The sequence below is a fragment of the Thermobia domestica genome, chromosome 1, assembly GCF_964235325.1.
Source record: "Thermobia domestica chromosome 1, izTheDome1.hap1.1, whole genome shotgun sequence".
NCBI lineage: Eukaryota > Metazoa > Arthropoda > Insecta > Zygentoma > Lepismatidae > Thermobia > Thermobia domestica.
In genome coordinates, this window is record NC_137454.1 from 44662423 (window position 1) to 44687253 (window position 24831).

The window sequence follows — 24831 nt, forward strand, 5'->3', positions numbered from 1 at the left end:
TTCGGCGGGACACATGATATATCAGAATACAACTCATGAGGCTGAATTCTTTTTTCGGAGAAGTAACGATTTGCTTATTTAATAAACTTTCAAGTGCTATACGGATGATACTGGAGCATTTATCACGAACAACTACATTCGCTGCACACTTACGAAATGTACTGAAAGTAACAGCATACGATAAAGTTAAACGTTCTTCTTTCTGTGGTAATAGCGAGTCCAGAGTGTCTACGAAAATTCCAAAATGAAATTTCGTGACTTTTTCGTGACCTCTTCTTTACCAAACCATACAATTTTGTAACATTCTCAAGAGCGAATTTGGGTGCGAATTAGGCCGAATTTTCATGCACGTGATTGAAGCGTGCTTTGTTTGCAGTTTGGTAGCGTCAAATGCCGACCACAGACATTTTTGGTGGTGAATTTTGACGTTTTACACAACAAAATTTTTCAGTCTGTACTTATATTTGTACTGATTTTAAAAAATCGTGACCCCAAAAGCTAAGTTTCTTGACTTTCATAATCATTTTCTAATTTCGTGACTTTTTCATGACTTTCGAAACCGATAGACACCCTGGAGTCACATAACGCCCGCCCCTTCAACTTCGGTACTCTATAATAACACTTTGTGCCTACATTCGATATCATTTTCTGCATCTTCGACACTTCCCGTTGACCACAAAAGTATTTGTGAACGCATTACTATTAAACGTATGAAGACACTAACCTGAGTTGTTAAGGTATTAGAAGGCGAATTTTATTATCACAAAACATTATACAGACATAATATGGCCGTCTGCATATCCACTACATGAATAGACTAATATATATGTATTAGGCCAGGTTACTATCATCGTGCACGGAGAAGGAGAGATCTGTAAAGACGTCACAGAATATAAAGGGTTCACTCGAACAGACGGTCTTACCAAAAACAAAATTTATAGGTAAAATATGTGAAACGTTTTTCGTGAAGGAATGAGATTTCTGTCATTGCAGAGCATATTGAAATAGATTTTGAATGGCAATGATAGTATTGTATCTGTAACTATTTACTGAAACGGAAGAATACAGGAATGCAAATAGGGTAGAAGTAACCAGCGGGAATTTCCAGTTCATACATTAGTCATGAACGCGTGCGATGGACGTAATGCAAACATACGGTTTATTACAAGGAATTGTATAATAAAGAGTGTCATATTATAAAGTTTCTGCAGCGTCATGGTTAGTGTTGTAAAATTTCCGGAAATTTTGAACCGGCTGGTTAAAAAAAAATCCGGTTAATTTCCGAAAAAATGGGAAAATAACAAAAATCTTTGTATTACGTTAGTTTTACTAGTAATGGAACCTTTTTTTTTTTCGAACCGTGAAAAATGTAGATTGAAAAATTTCAATATTGTGAATATTTAAAAAGGAAGCATTCGAAAATAAAACTGTTGTAATTATTCTTGAAAATTAATAGTCTGCACTCATCTCCATTATGCGCCTTTTAGTCATTAACTCCTGGTTCTGCATTAATTACAGAACTTTTACAATTGCATACAGATCTACCATCATGAAGCGTTTCTGTTGCAACAAATAAGGCTCTTGAATGAAACTGATTTCTTAATGTACTCTTTGATTTGATGAAATATTGTTAATTTTAACCAAATTACTTCTAAAGGGAAAGAGCAGTAGACAAATTTCACTAATACTGATGCACTAAGACATATAATTACTATTATTTAATATTCAAATACAGACTTTAATATAAACTTTATGTACAAAATTTTGTATGTAAACAAATACTTGTTTTCTAGTGCGACAAATTATCTACATATATAAAAATGAAAGTGACTATATTTGTAACTTTACAGCTCTTGAATCACCAGACTGATCTCGATGAAAATTTTCAACATAGATGAGGTTCGGGCCTGGGATGGATTTTACCATTTCACTTTGAAAGTGCAATTTGGACGAAGGAAGTGCGGATATGTATTGAAAATTACCGATCTTGGTCTCGATAGTTTTCGGAGTTGCTGAGATGAACAGTAACATTTCCGATAAAGCTTAAATTCAAATTCAGCACTGCAACTTGGGGGAAGGAGAGGAGAGATACCTAAAATGATCAAAACTATCCTATATTAGTGTCTAATCCATAGTTTTCGTGGGTGCTGAGATGAATAGTAACACTTTCGATGCTGTTCAAATAAAAATTCAGGCCAGCAACTTAGGGGAGAGAGAAGGGGATATATATATATATATTGAAATTAGCCGATATCAGTATCGAATCCATAGTTTTCGGGGTCGCTGAGATTAACAGTGACACTTCTAATACAGTTCAAATCCAAATTCAGCGCTGTGACCTGGGAAGTGTCGAATCCATAGTTTTTGGGGTTGCTGTGATGAGCAGTGACATTTCCGATGCTGTTTAAATCCAAATTCATCCACGTAACTTGGGGACGGGGAGATATATAAATACGCTCGAAAATGACCAATATTAGTGTCGAATCCATAGTTTTTGGGGGCGCTGAAATGAATAGTAACACTTCCGATGCTGTTTAAATCCAAATTCATCGCCGCAACTTGGAGGAAGGAGAAGGGGTAGATATATAAAAATGATCGAAAATGGATTACATTAGTGTCGAATCCATAGTTGTCTGGGTGGCTGAAATGAACAATGACACTTCCTATGCCGTTTAAATTCAAATTCAGCCCACATTTCTTACTCCTAAAGGGGGGAAGTGACATGTAAAAGTAATTGAAAATGACTGATACTAGTGTCGAATTCAAAGTTTCTGGTGTCCCTAAGTTCATTGGTGACAGTTTTTGTGCCATTTATAACCAAAATTAAACGTATCTTTCCCGCGCGAAGAACGGGTATCCAGTTAGTCTTTAGTAATAACAAACGGAAATTTCACATGCTAAATTCTTCAATATATTTGTCGGTGCTCAAATTTACGCACTTGTGCGGTGTATGTGTGTTTGTACGTAAATAAGATCATCTCTCTTTTTGAGTTGTTCGAAAAATTCAATTACAAATAATAATGAGGGTTTTTAAAATCAGAAATCAGAAAACTAAAAATTAAAAGCTGTTGCTTTAAGTATTTTTCCTGCTAGCGAAATACGTTATATATATACATGCTGCAGACACGTTACAGCAAATAAGAGTAGTATCAGACGAAGAAATAGTTTTTAAATTATATTTTCTGGGTTTTGCCAATATTTCCGAACGAAAGTTTTTTTCTAATGGATTCAAAATTTCCGGAAATTTCACACAGCACAAGGACAATACACATCTCCATAAAATATATATTTGATTTTAACACACTGGTATTAACTAAAATGATTCTGGCCCTGTTATTTAACACGGTAACTTTACAAGATTACTTAATATAATTAATGCGTCTATATTAATTAATCTAACTAATATATTTTAGAATATTTGTAGCCATAACTTCATTCTATCACGGTGCTAACTTTAAAGGAGTGGTACAAATATATTTGTTGCCACAAAATTTCCCTATTCTAATACAAGAAACGTAACTAAGTAATGATCTCAACTGTAAATTAGTTTTCATTTTAAAAGCATAATGTAGTAAAATATTCGAAAATTTCAATTTTTCCCAATTTTTCCGTTTTTATCCAAGCTCAGGAAAAGACGGTAAAAAACAGGTTTTTTACCCAAAATTTCCGTTTTTTCCCAGGCCTTTACAACACTTGTCATGGTATGATGAATCGTAAAATCAACTGTGCAAAATGTGGAAAAGAATTAAAAATTCAGAGCAGAAGCAACACATACAATTTTTCTTTCGCAAAGGTAACAAGGGAAAATAGCGTAACACTCGTGTACCAGCTGTGAAAAGTACTATTTTCTTTTTGAAAGATAGAAATTAACTGTGGATAAAATATTGGCATTTGCAATACATTGGTGTATTTTACCATATCCAAGATTGAGTTCACTCGAGCAGACTGTTATTACGAATATTTTAAGTATTTTTCCACTATTCCCTAGTTTATGCGCAAACCCCGTCCTTGATGCGTCTGTTCCCTACGGACGCATCAATTCGCTACCGCTCGGGGCCCACTGCTGCGTTCCTGCCGCAACTCGGTTAGAATTCTTGCTTTTTAGTGGCCACCTAACACAAGTCGGTTCGTGGTTTATGCAATAGCTCATCATTTAGTGCACACACACTGTAAAAAGAAACCGGAAAATGCAAGAAATGTGTCAAAATTTGGTAGAACCGTCTACTGAAGTAACGATATATAAATTTTGACATTAGGAGCTAATTTAATTTCGGTTTTACTGGTACAGTTAATGGCTGAACAAATAATACTGTGTTTGTCATAAACCATAATAGACACAAAGAAAATTTATTTCTAGTCATAACATAAAGCAAACCTTATTATAGAAGGAAACCCCTCAGTCTGAGTAATGCTAATTCCTATTTAACATTTGCGATAATATGTGTTTGTACCTGCGCTCCCTTTCTGATACGTGCAGCAATTTATAGATTTAAAACTTAATGTAATTAGATTGCAACTTAAAAACTAAATTGTTCCAATTTAATTACATTAAAGCAGGACTAGGGCTGCAACCATATTTCGATTTAACATTGGCACTTGTGTATAGCGTGACTACTTGAAAAATGAGTGGGTAAACTCCACAATACACGCTTTGGCCGCTGATCGACAAGTAGAATCGGTTTAAAAGGGTATAGGAATAAGGTAGGCTTACCTTAAGGTCTGCGAAGTTTAGGCGATAATAGTATACATGAGAACCTCCTGATCTGCGTTTCTTGTGTTCTATTACCACTTCTACATGAAATACCATAAATTTTCTACGTAGTGTAATAGTAAGAAGTATTTATGTACACAAGACATGCGATATGCGTTAAATTCCCCCCACCACACACACACATAGTCATAGATAAAGTACAAGGGCACTTTACCTGCAGATATCAAGTACAGGTACGTTCTTTTTTATTTTCGTACAAGTCGACAAGTAAATAAAAGTCGCTTTGTTACCCCCTTTGTAAGTTCGTACATACTTAATGAATAATCCCTAAAAGTATGAGCATCCTGCTCCTTCGGGAACTGATGCAGCTTCATGTATACTATATCCGTAGTGAATTTTCATATGGAAGATAACGTCTCGGTAGTGTAAAATAAAGACCGGCACTGTTAACTACACATATGTTTGATCTCCGGTTCAGTTGTATGTTTTTACTCTGAACAAAACAAAACATTATGTATCAATTTATGATTTTACCTGAGATGTAGAAAATCGCCTTTTGGAGCAAATAAATAACTGGGTCTTGTACAGCATATTTTATGGTAGATTCAATTTCCACTTCTTCGAGACTTCTGCGCTACATACGGCGACGATTCTTCTTAAACTTCGTCTGAAGAATAACAGAGTTGATGACGTGCAAAGTTGAATTCAAAAACTGCCTATATCCTGTATATTATGAGTTGATAAAACAGTATTATTGTTTACATATTTATGTAGTACAAGATAATTTATAAGATCTTCGGTTTATCATACATAGATAAATTAAAGTTCGAACTGACTTAAACTGGAAATTTCTGCTTTGATAGATAAGTGAAAACTAGTAATAATATAGTTATCTCATGCGGCGATTCACACACTCAGTATGACCTTAAATAGCTTATTCACGCTCGCAAAAATATTACAAATCGTCTGCCAAACGTCATACTATAACGATCTCACAAGTCACCATGTACGCACGTGTCCTGCGTTTTAACGCACATGAAGTGAACAGGTGTTTTCGTGGCGCAAGTGTTCGCTAAAGTTTGCCAGTCTCGTCGTGCTAGTCTCGAAGTTTAGTATTTGTATTTGTATTTGTATGTATTTGGTAATGTTGAACCATAATGTTTTGTCTGTGGTTGAACTTCAATTACATGTACTACAAAACAATTCTAGCAATATTACTTTCTTGCTGAAGGATCAAGCAATAATATATATCATTGAAGATGATTACTAGCCTGCTTCCTTTATTCAAATATTATCAAGGTAGTGCATAATGTTGATATAAGGCTTTACAAGGATTCTTGTTTTATCTTTTCTTTTTCGCTGTACAACTTCAAAAATATTTTTGACTGTCAGAAAAAAAAATAAAGTACGAGACATAAGTAAACGACTACATGAAACATTTAATTAAGAAAATAGATGTTGACCCTGCTGAGATTTTATTAGTGGAAATTATCTGGGGAGGAATATAGTGAATTAGAAATGCAAATGTAAAGAAAATTTTAATTAAGGTTTATATCAGCAGATTACGGGCCTCATTACGTATCAGTCTTATCAGTCTTCGCAAAATTTTCGAATCGCGAAAGAGCGCAAAACCAATTACAATTGCTATGAAGATTATTGCAAACTACATCACAAACTTAGCATTGCGTTGACTCAAATATGTATGTAACGAGACCCCAGGATAAACTCGAAGGGCCTTATGCAGAGTCGTTTTGATGTATGATTAGCGTTATCCTAAATACCTGACTACTGTAGGTAACAGTTGAACTCATAATTGACACATGGCACTAATGACCCTGCATATGGTCTGAAATATTCCAATAAATCCCATATTATGATTATCATGGGCCCTTTTTCGTAATGGTTTGTGTCAACGCATCACAATACGCGATTGAATATGCTACAATCAGCATTAAGGTAGGCCTATGAGTAATTTTACAAATTTTACTTTACATTCCGCAAAATTTGTGTCATCCGGTACAGAATGAAGTCCTAGATGTTCCTTTTTACGTGTTATACTCTTTGGGGTCGGACTTTTGGAGGGGCCGGAGAGTTGTAATATTGCCACTTGGAGATACTTTTAAGAGCTCCAAACTCTGGGACGGGTTTTACTTATATTTACTTATATATAAAATGAGAAAATTTCCTCTTCTGGGTGAGGGACGATTCCCCCCCCCCCCCTGTTTCCGCCTCTGTAGCACTGCGAATATCTTGGAAAAAAACTAATCCAATATAGATGCTTGTCCAAAAGGATTGAAAACATCTTAATTCAGGAATTGATCAACAGTTGCCGATAATGATAAATATGGTTTCAAATATAAATAACCGTTACCAACATTCATGTGATCCCAGTTCTCATTCTTGATATCTGAGCATTTGAGATTAAAAAATAAACGCTTATACCTTGTTCTGAGAGATCATAGGCCTTATGGAGGGTCGTTCTCAAATGTGATTAGTGCAATACTAAAGAGTTCGACTAAGATGTGTTTCCTGCAGTAGTATGACGCTAATCAAATGTCAAAATGACTGCCTAAGGCGGCATATGTTTAACCTTGTAGCTGTAAGGATTTCTAAAAACAAATATACTTAAACTAAAATTTACTGATCTTGGGTATAACAGGATAAAATTTACTATCATGTCTGGGTATGACAAACGGTTCTGCGAACTGGAAATATTTTAACAACCGGTTCTAGCGAAACGGTGCGAACCGGCTGAATAGCACCACTGGTTGGTAGTATGACCTAACCAAGAGTCAAAGAAAGAAACCTATTAAATTAGTGAAAACACCTCTGTACTTTTCCCGCTCGCTTGTATTGTAGTGAAAAACAACTTTCAATTGTTTCAATTCAATTGGCAGACAGAAATCTGAATGAGCAGATGGAAATTTGAATATGAATTCCGTGATTTTGACCACGATACTGGGATCTGTAAGTATACTGGGTTTTCCGGGACAGTCCCGGTTTTCAATTAAAGAATTAACTGTCCCGAAGCTGGCTTTCGAGACGCCTGTTTGGCCTGGTTTTCGGTTTTTGGATTGATAAAAATTCAACTAGCAAGGACTAGTACGTCTTACTTAAAAACGGAAGGTTTTCGGAAGATTTATGTAGCCAATTAATTTTACTAAACAAACAAAAAGGAGTTTGAAAATCACACTTATTGTTTCGTCCTATCGGTTATTTAGCTTCCAGAGGAAAAAAAAAAAGAATTTTAAAAAATATTCAAGAAGGGGAATAATTTCTTGAATATCACTTTCAACCCTTTCGGGATCTTATGGTACAATTTGTACCATACGGGTGTTTATGGTACATTACGTTATAACTCTCCTATTTGAGCTTTTTAGTCCCGGTTTTTTTCTTCTTTTCAAGTCCAGAGGCATTGTAGAACACGTTACGTATGATTTCCCACCTTCCTAGGTCGAGACATAGGAGGTGATGACGTCATAACTTTAAACAATATATTTTCTTTTATTAGGCCTATGTTCATTATTTTTTGTCGGGCTTATTTTTGATCCTAGAAGATTGAAATTTTGTACAAATATTCAGTCCACCGAGTAGTATTTACCAGATTTTTCTCAAATTTCTGCGGTAGCAGAACGGTGGTCGAGAGGGGCAAAAAGGTAAAAAAAAAAAAAAAAATTACCAATTTTTTTACCGCCTCAGATACATGGTGGAGACACGTAAATGGTACCGTCTGAAAGGCAGTTCTATCCTGAAGAGAATGATGTGCGAACCATGATCCTAGGGTAATTAGGGATGCCTCAGGGAATTTTTACAAAATATCCTTCTGTATATGGGAATATGGGGTATTGTCGGTATATATATATTTTTTGGCGGGCTTACCTTTGCACCTAGAAGATTGAAATTTTGCACAAACATTAAGTCCACAGAGTAGTATTTACCAGATTTTTTTTTAGATCTCTGCGTTAAAACAGGAGGGGCTGGCGGATTATAATCCTAGGGTAAATAGGGATTTCTCAGGAAATTTTTTACATGAGATCAGGATCTTTTGCGGTAATCTTGGGTATTGTGGGGATTTTTGATAAAATTTCTCCCGTCCTTACTATTCAAGATAGAAACTTGAAATTTGGCACACACATTCAGTCTACCGAGTAGTATTTATCAGATTTTTTTTTTTTTTTTTTAGATATTTACGTTCAGACAGGGCCGTTCCAGAGGGGCCCAAAGTATGAAAAAATTTCCAGAAATTTTTCCTTTGACCTCACATTTTCTCTCTCCTGGTATATGGTATGGACATGTAAGTGGTACCATTTGAAAACCTGCTCTATTCTGAAGAGAATGAGGTATAAACCATGATCCTAGAATAAATAGTGACGATGCAGTAGCTGCTTGACTGAAAGTGTAAAAAATACCCCAAAAACCCAAGATCCTGAAATGGTCAATAGAAAAGAACGGGTCTGTGAAGTTGCTCTCTATAAAGGATTACGATTACTTTCACGAATTAGTGCTTAATTTGTGCCGTAAAATTTAGAATTTACGCTGCATTAACAACAAAGAAATTCAACAATAATGGTGGGGTTGTTAATGGAGCACAATTCTAAATATTATGGCTCAAATTAAGCACTAATTCTTGATAGTATTCGCAATCGCAATCCTTTATCGAGAGCAACTTCACGCACCCGAAAAATATGTCTGGACCAGTTCTGAATTTAGTGTGACTATATATTTTTTTCTTGCTAAATGCTAAATTTGCATTTCTTTTAGGTAGCGTTTCTGACAGTTGATGACGCAACAAAGAAAAAAGTATCTCTTCAATCACAAATGGGAGGGTGTGTCGTAATTGGCGAAATATTTAAACCTATTAAACACAAAAAATCGGAATTCGGAAAAAGGGACGCCAGGCAGCTCTATTTATATTATCTTTTCACATTATTTATACAAGCATTGTGAGGCTTCATTTGTGTTAGCCTAACTGTGTATAGAAGGAACTGTAAAATTGTGAGTAGTATCTGGAAAAGACAAGTAATTACTTGATTCTGACTAAATGATTAGAAATCCTGACCTTATAGCCCCTATATAGCCGGAGATTGGTGTCCCGGTTTTTCGTTTACAAAATCTGGCAACCCTAGACGTCCACATATTACTTAACGTGGCAAAGGGATAGAGGAGTAGGAGTTTGATCTTGCGTTACAAAGTATGACACGAGGGAGGAAGGGGTTAACGTCTTCGTTACGTAACGTGTTTTTCTGTAATCTTTATATTCATTCTCAGGTTTATATGCAATCTTTTTTTTAAAAAATAATTTTATTCAGTTCTTTTCATTTTAGTAAATAAATATTTATATTAGTTTAGAAAATTGAGAACATACAGTCTCTATAAATTGAATCATGAAGAAGGGATTTGAAGACGCTACTAGACACCAGCATGACTGGTAACGAACCCTGCCTGTAGGTGTATTAAAATACAATAAAGCTCTGTTTTGTGACTTGCGTTCCCACTATACCTAGTATCACTATTTCTGAGAATAGATTTAAAACTTTTGATTTGAATCATTACCCACTCTTTTCATCCAAGGGATTTTGCATGTGAAACAGAAGAAACTCTTTTTCATGAAATAATATTTTCCGCGACAGAACGATCCGAGAAAATAAGATATTATAAATCGAATTTGTTGAATATTTATCTCATACTAATATTTTTTTTAAATCTTTATATTTGAATTATGCAAGAAAAATCGAATTTATTCGCATTCTGGCACTGATTTAGGTCAAGAAGAATTTGAAATGGGGCAGGCACGTAGCCAAGGGGTGGGTCCGGGGGGTTCGGACCCCCCCCCCTTCGAGACCAGAAATAAAAAAAATAAGGAAGGACGAAACAAAAAGAAACAAGAAATAGGAAGAATCAGCGTTAAAAATAAAGATAAAAATAAAGCTAAAATAAATATAAATTTTTATCATCACTTCCCTGTACTAACATGTTATTTCAGAAACGGTTTTATACTGCTCCTTTAACTTGACATTTGGAACAGACAGTAATTGACGGAATAATAAAAACAAAAAAGTTATGTGGAAAGCAAGTCCTGTTAACATTTGATTCAAAAGAGAAAGGAACGCAGATATAAAATATTTTACAAGACATTATTGGATACGTACTTTTTTTTAAATAGTTGAGGTCATAGTGAAAGGAAAATTGTCATATTTGGATGAACAGAAGAAGGAACGTAGATATTGTAATTTTTAAAAAACATATTTTTATAAATATTCTTTTATTCGAGATTTCTTCATAGTTTGTTACTAAAATACTTACTAACATGCATGGGCGCCGATCCTGGGGGCCGGTCCCCAAGGGTCATGTGGGCCCCCTTGTTGTATTTATAAATATAGGGCCTACAATATATTGGCATATTTGAATGCAATTTGTCTTAAAATCCTCATATATGCCTCCTGAATCTGAATAGAGCCCCCGAAATTTACAGAGAAATCGGCGCCCTTGCTAATATGTCCTAATTTTAAACTCTTAACAAACCAATATATGTTGCTAGTAAAATAGTTTAAATTGATCAAGCCCCTGGTGTGATAACCACAATATTTTATATCAAACTTCCCCCCTCCCCATCACGAAATCCTGACTAAACGAACCAATATATGTTACCAGTAAAATAGTTTAGAATAATCGAACTCTGGTGTGATAACCACAGTATTTCATGTCTCGGAACCCCCCTATTACGAAATCCTGGCTACGTGCCTGAATGGGGTAAATCGGAGTCCAAAGAAGATGGCCGAACGCTTGTTCACAAACGAGATGTCCCTGCTCCTTCACGTGAGCATCCACGTCGAATCTGTGATCTACGAAGAACAGAACTTTCTATCATCGACACTGGGAAACTTCAAATATGGAAGCATCCTGGATTCCAGAAAAATAGATCAATGTCAATTCTCTAGAGCTTGTTTCACCTGTATATTCCTGCAGCACTTCCTCCTTGCCAATCATCGGTGACCTAAGAGGTTGGGTGCGATCTCCTTGGGAAAACGACAGTATGGAATTTCGAAGAATTAAGACTGGTTAATTAACCAACATTATGGGGTTAAAATATTATTACGGTAAGGTAGGGGGCCCAAATTTCGTCCACGTGCCTAATTTCGTCCCCTTCAGTTTCATGTTGTTGATGGTAGGAGCTCTGTCGGTGCAACAACATTTGTGCAGGGGAAGGCAAGCGGGGGCAGTTGTGAGAGTGTAGCGGTCAAGGACGCGTGTGCTGTTGTTTGACGAGGAAACGTGTGATTTTTGCGATGGTGAGTTCTTGCAGTATTGTTCATATTATTCTATTGTATTTGTTGGAAGTATTGGTTTGGTACTGTCCACATGTCAGTGGTGTAAGTAGATGACAATAGCAATATTTGTATGGGTTTAAGTGTCACAAGATATTTTTGTTGGGAAGGTAGGAAGAGCCATGTGAGTGTGAAAGTTGTTCCTAATTTCGTCCCCCTGTATGTTCCGAATTTCGTCCCCTTATTTCCAGGGGACGAAATTAGGAACTCACACATGCATTCCATTTGTTTCAGATGGGTCCCCGGAAACAATGGAATAAAGATGCTATGAGGACTGCGATTGCTGCAGTGCGGAAGAAAGAGTTGGGATACAAAGCAGCCAGTAAGATGTATAATGTTCCTAGGGCGACATTGAAAGATTATGTGAAGAAAGGTGGACATTTAAGTGGAGAAGAGTTGGTAGCGAAGACAATTGGCAGGAAACCAGAGCTGACCCCCGACTTGGAGAGACAACTTGTTGAATACTACATGGTCATGGAGAAGCACTTTTACGGTGTAACACTGAAAGATTTACTGCATGGCCTATCAACTTGCTATTCGGAACAATATTCCACAACCGTTTTCAGTAGAAAATAAAACAGCTGGACGTAAGTGGATGTGTCTATTCTTCAAAAGACATCCTGAAATCTCAATTCAAAAACCTCAATCTCTTGCTCGGATTCAAGGGTTCACCCCTCAAAGTGTTGAACAGTTTTTTTCTCTGTTAAAGCCAGAACTGGAAAAAGTGCAATTTAACCCGGTCAAAGTGTTCAACGTTGATGAGACGGGCATTTCGATCGTGCAACACAAAGCTGCGCGAATTGTGGCCATGAAAGGAAAACGCGAGGTGCAAAAGTGTCCTCTGCTGAGCGCAGTTCGTTAATCACTGTGGTGATGTGCATGTCTGCTGCTGGGCAACTTATGCCCCCCATGATGATTTACCCAAGACAACTAATAAAAAGTGAACTGATGGATGGGGCACCACCAGGAAGTATCGGAGCGCTTCACCCGTCTGGATGGATAACGGCCGATCTGTTTGAGAAGTGGTTTCAACATTTCATGTTGATCACAAAACCTTCAAACGAAGACCCCGTTGTGTTAATTGTAGACGGACATTATTCGCACATGCGTAACATCAATGTAATAGATGCTGCTCGCGAACATGGAGTGTCAATAGTTTGCTTGCCTCCTCATTCTACATCGAAACTGCAACCGCTTGATGTTGCTTTCATGTTTCCATTTAAGACGTATTATGGTCAAGCCATTGAAAGTTGGTTGAGTAACCATTCTGGTCGCACAGTTGGCAATCTTCAGGTAGCTGATTTGTTCCGTGAAGCATATGAGCGTGCTGCAGTCGTACAAACAGCTGTCAACGGATTTCGCAAAACGGGCATTATTCCATACAATCCGAATATTTATAGTGAAGCGGATTTTCTTGGCCATCCACAGTCTGACACCAAACATCAGGATGGAACTAATAATCCCGATGGTATGATCCGTCCTTCTGACTAAGCATCCACCAGCAAGCAGTTTCAAAACCAGCAGCCAGCAGTTACTCCTCAAAACATTAGGAAGTTCCAGTGATCCAACCATCAACATCTACGAGACGAGGTGCAGCAACTATCACCAGCTCGCCCCATAAGAGAAAGATTGAAGAATATATGGCAAAAAATCGCTCGAGACATTCGAAGACACGTGTTCAACCTACTAGTGCCAAACAAAAGTGCGGGAAACCATCCTTCCGCAAAGCCAAAGAAGACACGACAAGCGACAGTGACTCCAGCTTTGACATTCCATATGCCGACTTGTCTGACAGCTTTAGTGAGGATGATGCTGATGCTCAATGTACAATTTGTGGGGGGGAAATATTCTACAGATAGACATGGTGAAACGTGGATCCGCTGCTCGCAATGCCTTACATGGCTTTATGAAGCTTGTTGTGGTGCTGAACGCCGTGCTACATTCATTTGCCGGGATTGTTTAAATGGTTAAATCCTCATCTTATCCTGATAACCAGTTTTTCTATAATTTTATTTGCACTTGTTTAACTTGTATTTTCCTTAGTTCATTTATTTGTAGTTTGCTTCGTTACACGTAAAAGTTAAAAGTACATCATCATAGTAATCTACACATGTTCACTTTTCTGCCTATTTTTTTGTAACTAGTTAAATACAACTGCTTATTACGAAAGAAACCTTAACATTGTACTTTCTTTTGAAATTTTAATGGGGGACGGAATTAGGACCACGTTTTTGTTTTTGGACAAATTGCAATACTTTTGAAATCATATTTTAAAAATAAAACTAAATGCTGATACACGCAACTCATCTTGGCTACCCAATAAAGGAATAGTCACTATAGATAATGTGCAAGTTTGGCTCTCCTAACCTACCTATATCCTGCAGCCTCAAGGTACGAAAACATGACTAGGGGACGAAATTTGGGCCCCCTCCCTTACTATCATTTTCTAATACTTTGATTTGTTGGCTAAAAAACACTACAAATATATTCAAAATACAAGCATTTGTAATGAAAAATTCTGCCATTAAAAATATTTTTTATTGAGATAACTCACAAAATAAGCAAAATTGATGATGAAGAAAACAAAAAACAAAAAGTGTTACGTAATAAAAGGGGAGGGTGTTCAGCCTTGTATTACTGCGAAATGTGACAAAGGAGATGGAGGGTTAAAATAGATCAAAAATAGCGTTAGATAATATGCGAACGGCCGCTAATACCTATTACGTGTGCTATATATGTGCAACACGTATTCGAATGACTCCAATGTCTTCATTAGTTCTCGAAATATGTACCTTTGAAGCAATGTGTTCAAAATAAAAGTGGCTTTTCATCGATATCTCGATCGATTGCTTGTCATAACCAATACTATCATTCCTCAAAATATGGCACTTTCCTGGTGGGACACCGGAGAGAGAGAACCGGTTATTGAAAGATTAGAATAGCACCAGTGCATGAGAGGATTCTTAACTCAAAACCTATTTTAATGATTGTTAGTATACTAACAAATAAATCCTGTTAACAAAAACAGTGCCTTAAGGTCCTGCCAAATGTTTTCAATTGAAATCATTTCTCCGTATAATTCTCACCGTGAATTTCGACGCGAAATAGGCCTACCACTAAAACTATTTTTCGTAGCTTACGCCATATATTAGGGTTATTAACATTATATTATTGTTATTGTTTTTAAAATAATAACAGAATCGTATGAATGGTGTTATACAAAATAGTAAAAAAATCTCACTCTAAGACTGAATATTCTCATGGACAATGTGAATATTCTCATGGAAGTGATTTATATAACATTAAGAATAATAATGATATATTCTTTAAGAAATATGACCAAAATCGCCTGAGTCATTTTAAGAAAGTGGTCTGAAAAGAAATTCGTCCCCAAGAATGAACTACCCCTTGCGATGTTTCGTAAATAATAATTTAACGATATTATAGAGTTGCTAATGAAAGTTAGAACAAATTTACTTTAATCGTTTCTGAGGAAATCGTCCGAAAAATTACCCCCCAAGAATAAACTATTCTACGTAGATTTTTTTTTAGAACAAATGAATTATGCAATATTATCAGGATTTTTCATAAATAATAATTTAACAATATTATAAAGTTGTTAATGAAAGTTAAAACAAAATTGTTTGAATCGGTTTTGAGAAAATCGTCCGAAAAATTACCCCCCTAAGAATAAACTAAGTCGATTTTTAAGAACAAATGAATTATGAAATACTATCAGGATTTGATGAAATATTTATTTATGAAGCATAAAGAAAACGCCTTAGTCATTTTTTTTTTTTTTTAGAAAATTACCAGAAAATATAAAGAAATAAAGAAATTTACACTAAAGAATAAACTACCCCTCAGAGCTTTTCAGGTCAATTGAGCTACGCCATATTGTCAGGTTATTAATTAATTATTTATTTGTGAAATATGAAGACAGCCGCCAAAGATGTTTCGGAGAAAATCTTCCAAAAAAATCACCAAGAATAAACTACTTCTCGTAGATTTGTTCTGGACAAATGAGTTATGCCATATTGTCAGGTATTAATGAACTATTTATTCATGAAATGTGAACAAATCACATGATTCGTTTCTGAGAAAATCATTCGGAAAAACCCACACCAAGAATAAACTATCCGTAGTACATTTTCCAGGACAAATAAGTTATACGATATAGTCACACTGTTAACGAAATATTTATTCATAAAATACTTTTTTTAAAAATCGAGCTGCTTTTGAGAACATTGTATTTTTTAACTTTTGCCTTAAGAAAACTACCCTTACTTTTACGGGTAAGAAGAAAAATCGAAAAAAAAAAAACTGAATGTTTACTAAAAACACCTACGTTTTACATTTGGTTGAGATACTGTGAATAGTATGGCCTCTTGAGTGACTATACATAGGGGGTTGGAGGGAAGAGCGGTGACGGTTAAGGTGTAGTTATATATTTAAATTAAAGGACTTTGTCTTTATATTTTTAGATTTATATTGTCTTTATATTTAAATTATTATTTAAAATAATGAGTTCTATGGTTTGGGTACAAGACCTCGCGGCGACAACCTCGCGGACCAAAACCTCGCCTGGCCAAAACCTCGCCTCCCAAAACCTCGCGGCCCAAAATCTCGCCAGGCCGAAACCTCGCCTGGCCAAAACCTCGCCGCCCAAAACCTCGCGGGACAAAATCTCGCCGGGCCAAAACCCCGCCTGGCCAAAAACTCGCCGCCCAAAACGTCGCGGGCCAAAATCTCGCGGGGCCAAAACCTCGCCTGGCCAAAACCTCGCCACCCAAAACCTCGCGGGCCAAAATCTCGCCGGGCCAAAATCTCGCGCCCCAAAATATCGCCATACCCAAAATCTCGCCTGACCAAAATGTAAATGTTCCAACAGATGATAAGGATGACGGTATAAAAGACGCTGTTTCAGAAGAAGTATCACGGGTATTTGACCAAGTCCCGCGATACCATATGAAAATTCTATTTCTGTATTAGAGGATTTCAATGTGAAGGTAGGGCGACAGGATGTTTTTAAACTGGTTATATGGAAAGAAAGTCTGCATAAGGAAAGTAATGACAACTAACGAGGTTAGTTTCGTGAACTTTGGAACATCCAAAAACTTAAAATTTTAACAAAAATCTAATAATATTTATGAAAATATGAAACAATATATGAGTTTTTACAACGTCCCTTGATTATGTCCTATAGGTTAAAGGAGACGTAGATGACCAGGATGAAGGAAATGATCGAATAAAGAAAGTGGGAGGAAACGGGAATAACCCGAGAAAGCCCACGCACACGATGTTTTGTATATTATTATTATTATTATTATTATTATTATTATTATTATTATTATTATTATTATTATTATTATTATTATTATTATTTGTAATGTGGAATTGCATATTAGGAAACACATTGGGTAAATTTTAAAGAAAAGTTTCATTCGCGGCGAGGTTTTGGCACGGCGAGGTTTTAGCCCGGCGAGATTTTGTCCCGCGAGGTTTTGGGCGGCGAGGTTTTGGCCACGCGAGGTTTTGGGCGGCGAGGTTTTGGCCACACGAGGTTTTGGCCCGGCGAGATTTTGTCCCGCGAGGTTTTGGCCACGCGAGGTTTTGGCCCGGCGAGATTATGTCCCGCGAGGTTTTGGGCGGCGAGGTTTTGTACACGCGAGGTTTTGGCCCGGCGAGATTTTGTCCCGCGAGGTTTTGGCCGGCGAGATTTTCGGCGGCGATGTTTCGGCCGCGAGATTTTGTCCGTATACCGAGTTCTATGTTTGAGGCTATGAAATTATTTGTTAAACTAGGATTAGATACCCTATTATTTTTAATGTAAAATAGAATACCTGGGTAATAGTAGTTATGTTCTTGAAACTCAAAGGATTTGACGGTATTTTAGGCTGTTCAGAGGAATCTGTCCCGTAATCGACAATCGAACGGAAGACCAGACGAACGGATGTCAAAACAAAATTTTTGTGTATATATGGGCTATGGTACGTGTAAATTCGTTGAAATTACTAATTTGATCTTCTTCACACCACCTCTCCTTTCGTCACTCTAAAGTAAAAATAAAAATAATATAACAATAATAGCATCAAAGACAATACTTCCGTCCTACGTATTCTGCTTTACTAGTAGGCATTGGCACAAATCCCGGGGAGATAAGGGGGAAATTGTCCTCACCAATCTTGGAATTCGGGGGTGACTGTCCTCACAAAAGATCCGATTTGAAATGTGTTTTGGGGGAGGAATGTAATGATTTTTGCCCGATTGCCAAAAAGGAACGTGAGGTAAAATTGATGTTCCCCAGAGTAAGCCTCAAATCTGCCCGCCTCCTAACACTGAAGACAACTCTGCTTAACTGATCCTCCACAACATTGTTTTTCAACTTCATAAATATTTGGATATCGCTTAAATCTAGAAAGAAAGAAAGAAAGATAGATAGATAGATAGATAGATAGATAGATAGATAGATAGATAGATAGATAGATAGATAGATAGATAGATAGATAGATAGAGAAAGAGAGAGATTATGGGAACGATCTGACCCGTCCCCGCTAATGTTGAAGACAGATTTGCGCCGCTGCTAGTAAGGGTATTATCTGTCAGAAAAGTAAATGTACACCCATTTTTCGAGTCTGGCATTCCTGCGCTCTATCCGTGGAAAGTATGAAAATTAAATCAATCAAATGTTTACTGAGGGTCAAGAAGAAAAGTCTAATCTGAATAAGACATTGCAGAGGGCACAAGCTGTGAATACGAATAGTGCATAGTGTAAATAAAGGACGACACCGAAAGAGAAAGCCAGAAACAGCTGCTAAACGGAGAAAAAAAAGTAAAAATTGTGGAAGTGGGAACATAAAACACAAATACAAAAATACAACAAATACGCCGACAACTAAACGTTTACCACGCCATGATCTTGATGTAGAGGTTAAGGTGTCGCCTTACAAATGCAAAGGACGCCAGTTCGAATCCTCGCCAAGGACACTTTTAAAAATTTTTGTTAATAATACATCAGCTCATGAGAGATGGTAAAAGAGGTCTTATTTAGTCTTTCGTAGCAATTATTATTGGAATGTTTAGTACTGATAATACTTTTTGTCTTTGCGTATTGCTTTTATTCTTGTCTTCATTTCGAAAGAGAAGAATATCCGAACAAATGCCACTAAAATTCCTCTTATTTTGAATGTAAACGCCATTTGCAATTAGTAAAGAATAAAAATTGAACGTTGCGACGTAGCTGTGAAAAGTAAAAAAAAACATGGAGTGGAGGGGTTCGAGTGGTTATTAAAAGTACAATCTCTACATGCCTTACACCTCTCGACCACGTTTCTACGTTTACAAGTAAGAGGTTTGTGTTTAGGTTAAGCTAGTCAATACATTTTGCAAAGAGGCTCGGTTTAGCTCTGACGCAGCACAGGTGCGAGAAGGGAGCAAAACACTTTTTCTCTCCTCCTCTGTGTGTCTATTTATTTATCTATTTGCATATATATAACGCTATTTGTGAATGCCATAACCACCCTAATTTTCAGCGGATTGAGACGAAACTTGGCACAAACATTAATTGTTGAAATATCTTGAATGCGTTCGTTAACCAGAATAATCAGATGAAAATGTTCAAAATGGCGGCCCTTCAAACTCTTAAAAAGTTCCAAGGGAACCAAATTTCGCCCATAAATAGGTATTCAGAAAGTTTGAGTAACTTTTCCTCTTTTACTGAAATATTTGTGTGAAGAGACTTATCCTCTTTTATTGAAATATTGGACCCGATTAATTGCCTAAAGAAGGTTCACGCACTTTCGCTACGTTCAGGCTTTTTTTTTTTTTTTGCAGGAGGGGGATATTTTCCTATCGGAACCGAAAGTGAAGTAACTTGTGAAACGTGTTATTTGAAAGAATAATATAATAAATGTGCTTTCTCCTAACACAGAGAACTGTAAATTATGTATTTCGAGTTCGGAAGCGTGAATGGCGAGGAGTGTTATTTGATTTGCTTTTTAGTAACACATTGCATAGCAAATAAAGGTAGGCAACATTAGTGGTAAGTAAAACAACAACAAAGATGCTACTACTACTACTACTACTACTACTACTACTACTACTACTAATAATAATAATAATAATAATAATAATAATAATAATAGGTGTTGTTTTTGGCAAGGCAATATCTTCCTAAATTCTTCTTCATACATAATGATTGTAACGCCATATCTCCCTTACAAACAAAATATTAGTAATTTATATCAAGAGAACGGGAAATTGTAGAGTGATGGGAGCAACGTTGGACAGTATGCACTCATAGTACTCAGAAAAATAAGCGATTTGAATGCAAAATGAACGAAGAGTCATTGTCATGGGAAGTCATGGGGTCATGGCAGAGCCCTCTTTAGGCAAAATATCGATAACATATCGAGAGAACAGGAGGTGATAGTGAGATAGGACCAACGTTGAACACCGTGGACCCATAAGGCGCATCGAAAAAATTAGGGGGGGGGGCGCCAGCCAGCCTTACTTATTTCCACATAATAATATAAAATTATATTGTCGAAATACACACACGAGTTAGCTAGTAATATTTCATATTATTATTATTATTATTATTATTATTATTATTATTATTATTATTATTATTATTATTATTATTATTATTATTATTATCAACAGCGTCTTTTCACTACGTGTACATATTTGACATGAAACCAAAGAGAAGATCCATCATTCGTATAAAGAATAAGAATAGTTAGTTACTTTAACTGTGAAGGACGGCGAAAAATACAAAAGGAGTGACTACCTGTAGCGAAAAGAAACAATACTTTCTCTCAAATGGGTAAAAAATCAAGCCGAGACAGATTCGAACTCGCATGGACGGCGCGAAAAAGCCAGTGCTTTGTCCACTTTTTTTAACTGACTCACCGAATGTGTTTCAGTAACTTACTTATTGCTAATTTTACTTGATTCACTCGTTTAACTTGCTTTTCCTAATAACTTATAACGACAGGGACACGAACACAGAAACATCGAGGACAGTTAAAAATCATAAATGCTCTCCCGCCGGGAATCGAACCCGGGACACCATACACCACACGCGCACGTGCTAGCCTCTAGAGCAGCGGGGAGGGCACCGCTCACCCCCTGTGTCGTTAGGAATTACGACCACTGTATTGCCAGCTATCACTTCTGTGGTTTGTATACTATGATCACGTGTTCCTTCTTTGCTGGAAGAGTTAAACCTACATTCTATGTAATACATGAGGTATTTAGACCTACATGCTCTTCATATAATGTAATAAAAGGGTCATGCTGGGAATAAGATAAAGAACATTCCTTGGACAAAACGGAAACTATTGGCATCAGAAATATTTATCTACGAGGCATGTGCATTAGTATAATTCAGAATAGTCACTGTTTATTTCAGTAAACGAAGAAAGGGGTATAAAAAAGCAAATATGTCGAGTCAACTAGATCAACCAAAGTTGACAGAAGCGGAAGCAGATGTGTAATAATACAACAACTGGGTTAAATTGATAATTCGTTCTGTATCCTGTAGTAGATCGTATCACAACTTTACGGGAGAGCAGAGAAAGACTTACTAACGCTATCATATAGTAAGCTTTAGTAACACAATCATATAGACACAAATGGATGTAACTGTGAGTACTACAACTTGGATTTAACGAAAGCCGTTTAGATATTCAGTGGTTTGCAGGGTTGTATAAGACACAAAAAGATAAGACACAATTCAATTCTTCATACCTCAGCTTCCAGTAGCTAGATACATGCAATTTCTGGTTAGATACTGAAATTCCTGTCGGATTTTAATACATGACGTATTGCAGGATACAAAATGCTTTGCATTACTTGTTTGTAGACAGCTACTAGCTTAGTGTTCTGAAAGGTTGTGTATAAACTAGGGATGGCCAATTCCGGAATTTTTACTTTCCGGACTCCCGAAAGTAAAACCGCACAAATTCCGGAATTCGGAAAATTCCGGAAGTCGGAAAATTCCGATTTTGGAATAATTCCGGGATTCGGAAAATACGGAATTTAGAAATTTCTGATTTCGTTAACATTCCGAAATTCGGAAAAATCTGGATTTTTTCGAAATCCGGAGTTTCTTCAATTGCGGATTCTCTCCGAGTTCCGGAATTCTGAATTCCGGAGTTCAACTGAATTCCATAATTTTCCGAATCCGGAAAGTAAAAGTTTCGCTTCCGAAAGATGAATTCATTTTGGTTAATATGAATCGTGGCGGAAATAAGTCTTTGACCAGGAAATGGCGACTGCTTTGAAAGAAATGCAGAGTATGACAATTCAATCCGTCATATCTGTAGTTTCGTGTAGAGAAAAAACAAACTTGTGAACCAACGGTTTAATAACAACGCAAGTTATTAATGTAAACTTTGCCGACATCATAAAAGACTGAATCTCATAGGCTATTTCAGATCGCATTGAATTATGGTCTGTGTAGGTATTTTTGTAGCAAAACTTTTATATTTACCTCTGCATGTCCTAAAAATTAATTTATTATATGCCTTACTGTTGCGTGATATTGAGTTATTTTCATTACAGTTATTTTCCTTAAAACATACAGTAGAATGCTTTCTACATGAAACTTCACTGGAACGCTCTAGTTTAAAGTTTTGGTAGTTGCAGAGGTGTGTCTTAAAGGTACGGAACCCTTTCCCCGAAATCTCTACTTTTAAGTAAGTTTTGCCAAATTTTAGGGCAAGTTTAAAACTTTTAATGCCATTATTATTATTATTATTATTATTATTATTATTATTATTTAGTGCTGTTGAATTTTTGTGATATTTGCGGTTTTCGGTTTTTGAGAAAACCGGTTTTCTGAAAACCGAAAAATGCAAATGCGGTTTTGAAAACCGAAACCGCAAATGCGATTTTGAAAACCGAAACCGCAAAAGCGGTTTTCAAAACCGAAACCGCAAAAGCGGTTTTCAAAACCGAAACCGCAAATGCGGTTTTCAAAACCGAAACCAATGTTTTTAATTACACCTTTTAACAATTGTGAAAGCATCTATCGATCGAGACAATTGTATTGATTTATGTCTGTGTTTCAACTTTTTTTTATTTGCTCCCGTTTCCTCCCACTTTCTTACGGTTTAGAACTCCGTAAGTACTGATGTGAACTTGTGTGTTACAAATACTGACCTGGGATCATTTGCACTTTTTTTTTAGTTACTTCTTTGATGACACTTGCAAGGTACTTTTCGGTTGCAGGGAAGGAAACTGGACCCCACCTGGTTTTTTATATCTTTTGTAAAGTAGAGCACGAGGAACACGAATCTTAAGGAATTTTGACATTCCGACTTCCCGAACTCGAGATACTAGAACTTATACAGTAGTTTTACATAGTATGTATAAAATTAACGAAGAAAGTTCTGTCGCTTTTTGACCTATCGCCTTAAAACATCGATATGTCTCCTAAGACCAGGGGTGTAGCCAGCAGGTTTCTGTAGGAGGGGCCCGTCGTTTTTGAAGGGGGGAAGCTACAATCTTAAAAAATGTGTTACAGCTAGTGTTTTTGAAGCCTGAAAAAAACTGGAAAATTTTGGTTTCCTTCCGGAAAACTAAAAACACTGTTTTAGCTTATTATTATTATCATTATTATTATTATTATTATTAATAATAATAATAATAATAATAATAATAATAATAATAATAATAATAATAATAGTAATTTCATAAATTATATTACAGATAGTTTGTATTATGTTTAACCAAGAACTACTGCCCCCGACCAAACATTATACCTTTGTGCATAACTATTTCAATACACAGAACCGATCTATATAGGTAAACAAGAAAGTTCTATCGCTTTCTCACTCACCACCTCCGGACATTCATATGTCACCTAACACGTATCTGGAAGATCAAGAATAGATCGACAACCTTCTGCAAACGTTCTGGAAGGCCATCTATTCCATCGCGGTAGAGGTTGGTGTTCCGTGAAGTGAAGAAGTTATCAAGTGCATTTTGTACCTCTACTTGGGATTTGAGCTGGCATCCTTTAAAGTGATTGTCCAAGGAAGGGAACAGATGATAATCGGACGATGCAAAGTCCAGGGAGTATGGCGGATGCAATAGTGTTTCCTATCCAAGGCGTAAAATGGTATCCCGGGTCATCCTAGCCACGAGGGGCTTAGCGTTGTCCTGTAACATAAGGACCCCTTTGGGAGTTTTGAGTTTCTCTTGAACACGGCTCAACTGCTGACAGTACACAGTTGGATTGATGCGATGACCAGCTGGTAGCAGTTCCCGATGCACGATGCCACGAGCAGTTCATCAACACACAGGAGGACTTTCTTCTGGTGTAGTACTGGTTTCGGCTGTCTTGGAACCGTTCATGGGATGCTAACCAATTATGACGGCGCCGTGGAACTTCGTACAGGACCCATTTCTCATCACATGACAACACCTTGTCCAGAAATGGCTCCTTCCTCAGACGAGACAGCAAAGAAACACAGGTGTCTGCTTGCGTTGCCTTTTGACCCGGAATCAAGTTATGTGGGACCCATCGACCCAACTTCTAGTGTTTCCTCAGTTGAAGGTGCTGCTGAATGGTTTCGCCACTCACACTGAATTGTCCCCATGCCGTAAGCGTCGGTGGACCACAAATGGGCAATTAGCGACATCACGCCAAACATTGGCGGCGCCGCAGCGACGATCCCCGGTGGCCCCTCTACCGTTTTGAAAATTATGCCACCAGCGGCAGAGATGCGACAAAACGCCAATGAACCACAAAATTACTCCCCCAAAATGTTAAATCGGCTATAT

The 24831-nt window shown here is 36.8% G+C and overlaps 2 protein-coding genes across 3 annotated transcripts in view; one reads left to right on the forward strand and one right to left on the reverse strand.

The window, feature by feature from the left end:
* LOC145684676 (cytosolic 10-formyltetrahydrofolate dehydrogenase) overlaps positions 1-5761 on the reverse strand; it is a 65480-nt gene extending 59719 nt beyond the window's left edge. The window contains exon 1 of one of the 2 annotated variants that reach the window (XM_081757063.1): positions 5246-5761. In XM_081757063.1, the coding sequence (XP_081613189.1) occupies positions 5246-5302 (57 nt within the window). In that variant the 5' untranslated portion in view covers positions 5303-5761. The remainder of the gene's footprint in view (positions 1-5245) is intronic. The other variant, XM_081757068.1, reaches the window with a different exon arrangement.
* A 7223-nt stretch (positions 5762-12984) lies between these two features.
* Positions 12985-13527, forward strand: LOC145681352 (uncharacterized). Its single transcript, XM_081753025.1, has one exon. The coding sequence runs from the start codon at positions 12985-12987 to the stop codon at positions 13525-13527; it is 543 nt and encodes a 180-aa protein (XP_081609151.1).
* The last annotated feature ends 11304 nt before the right edge of the window (positions 13528-24831 follow it).

Bases quoted from the DNA above. Each gene is read 5' to 3' on its own strand.
- LOC145681352 (XM_081753025.1), top strand. From the start codon at position 12,985: ATGGATGGGGCACCACCAGGAAGTATCGGAGCGCTTCACCCGTCTGGA.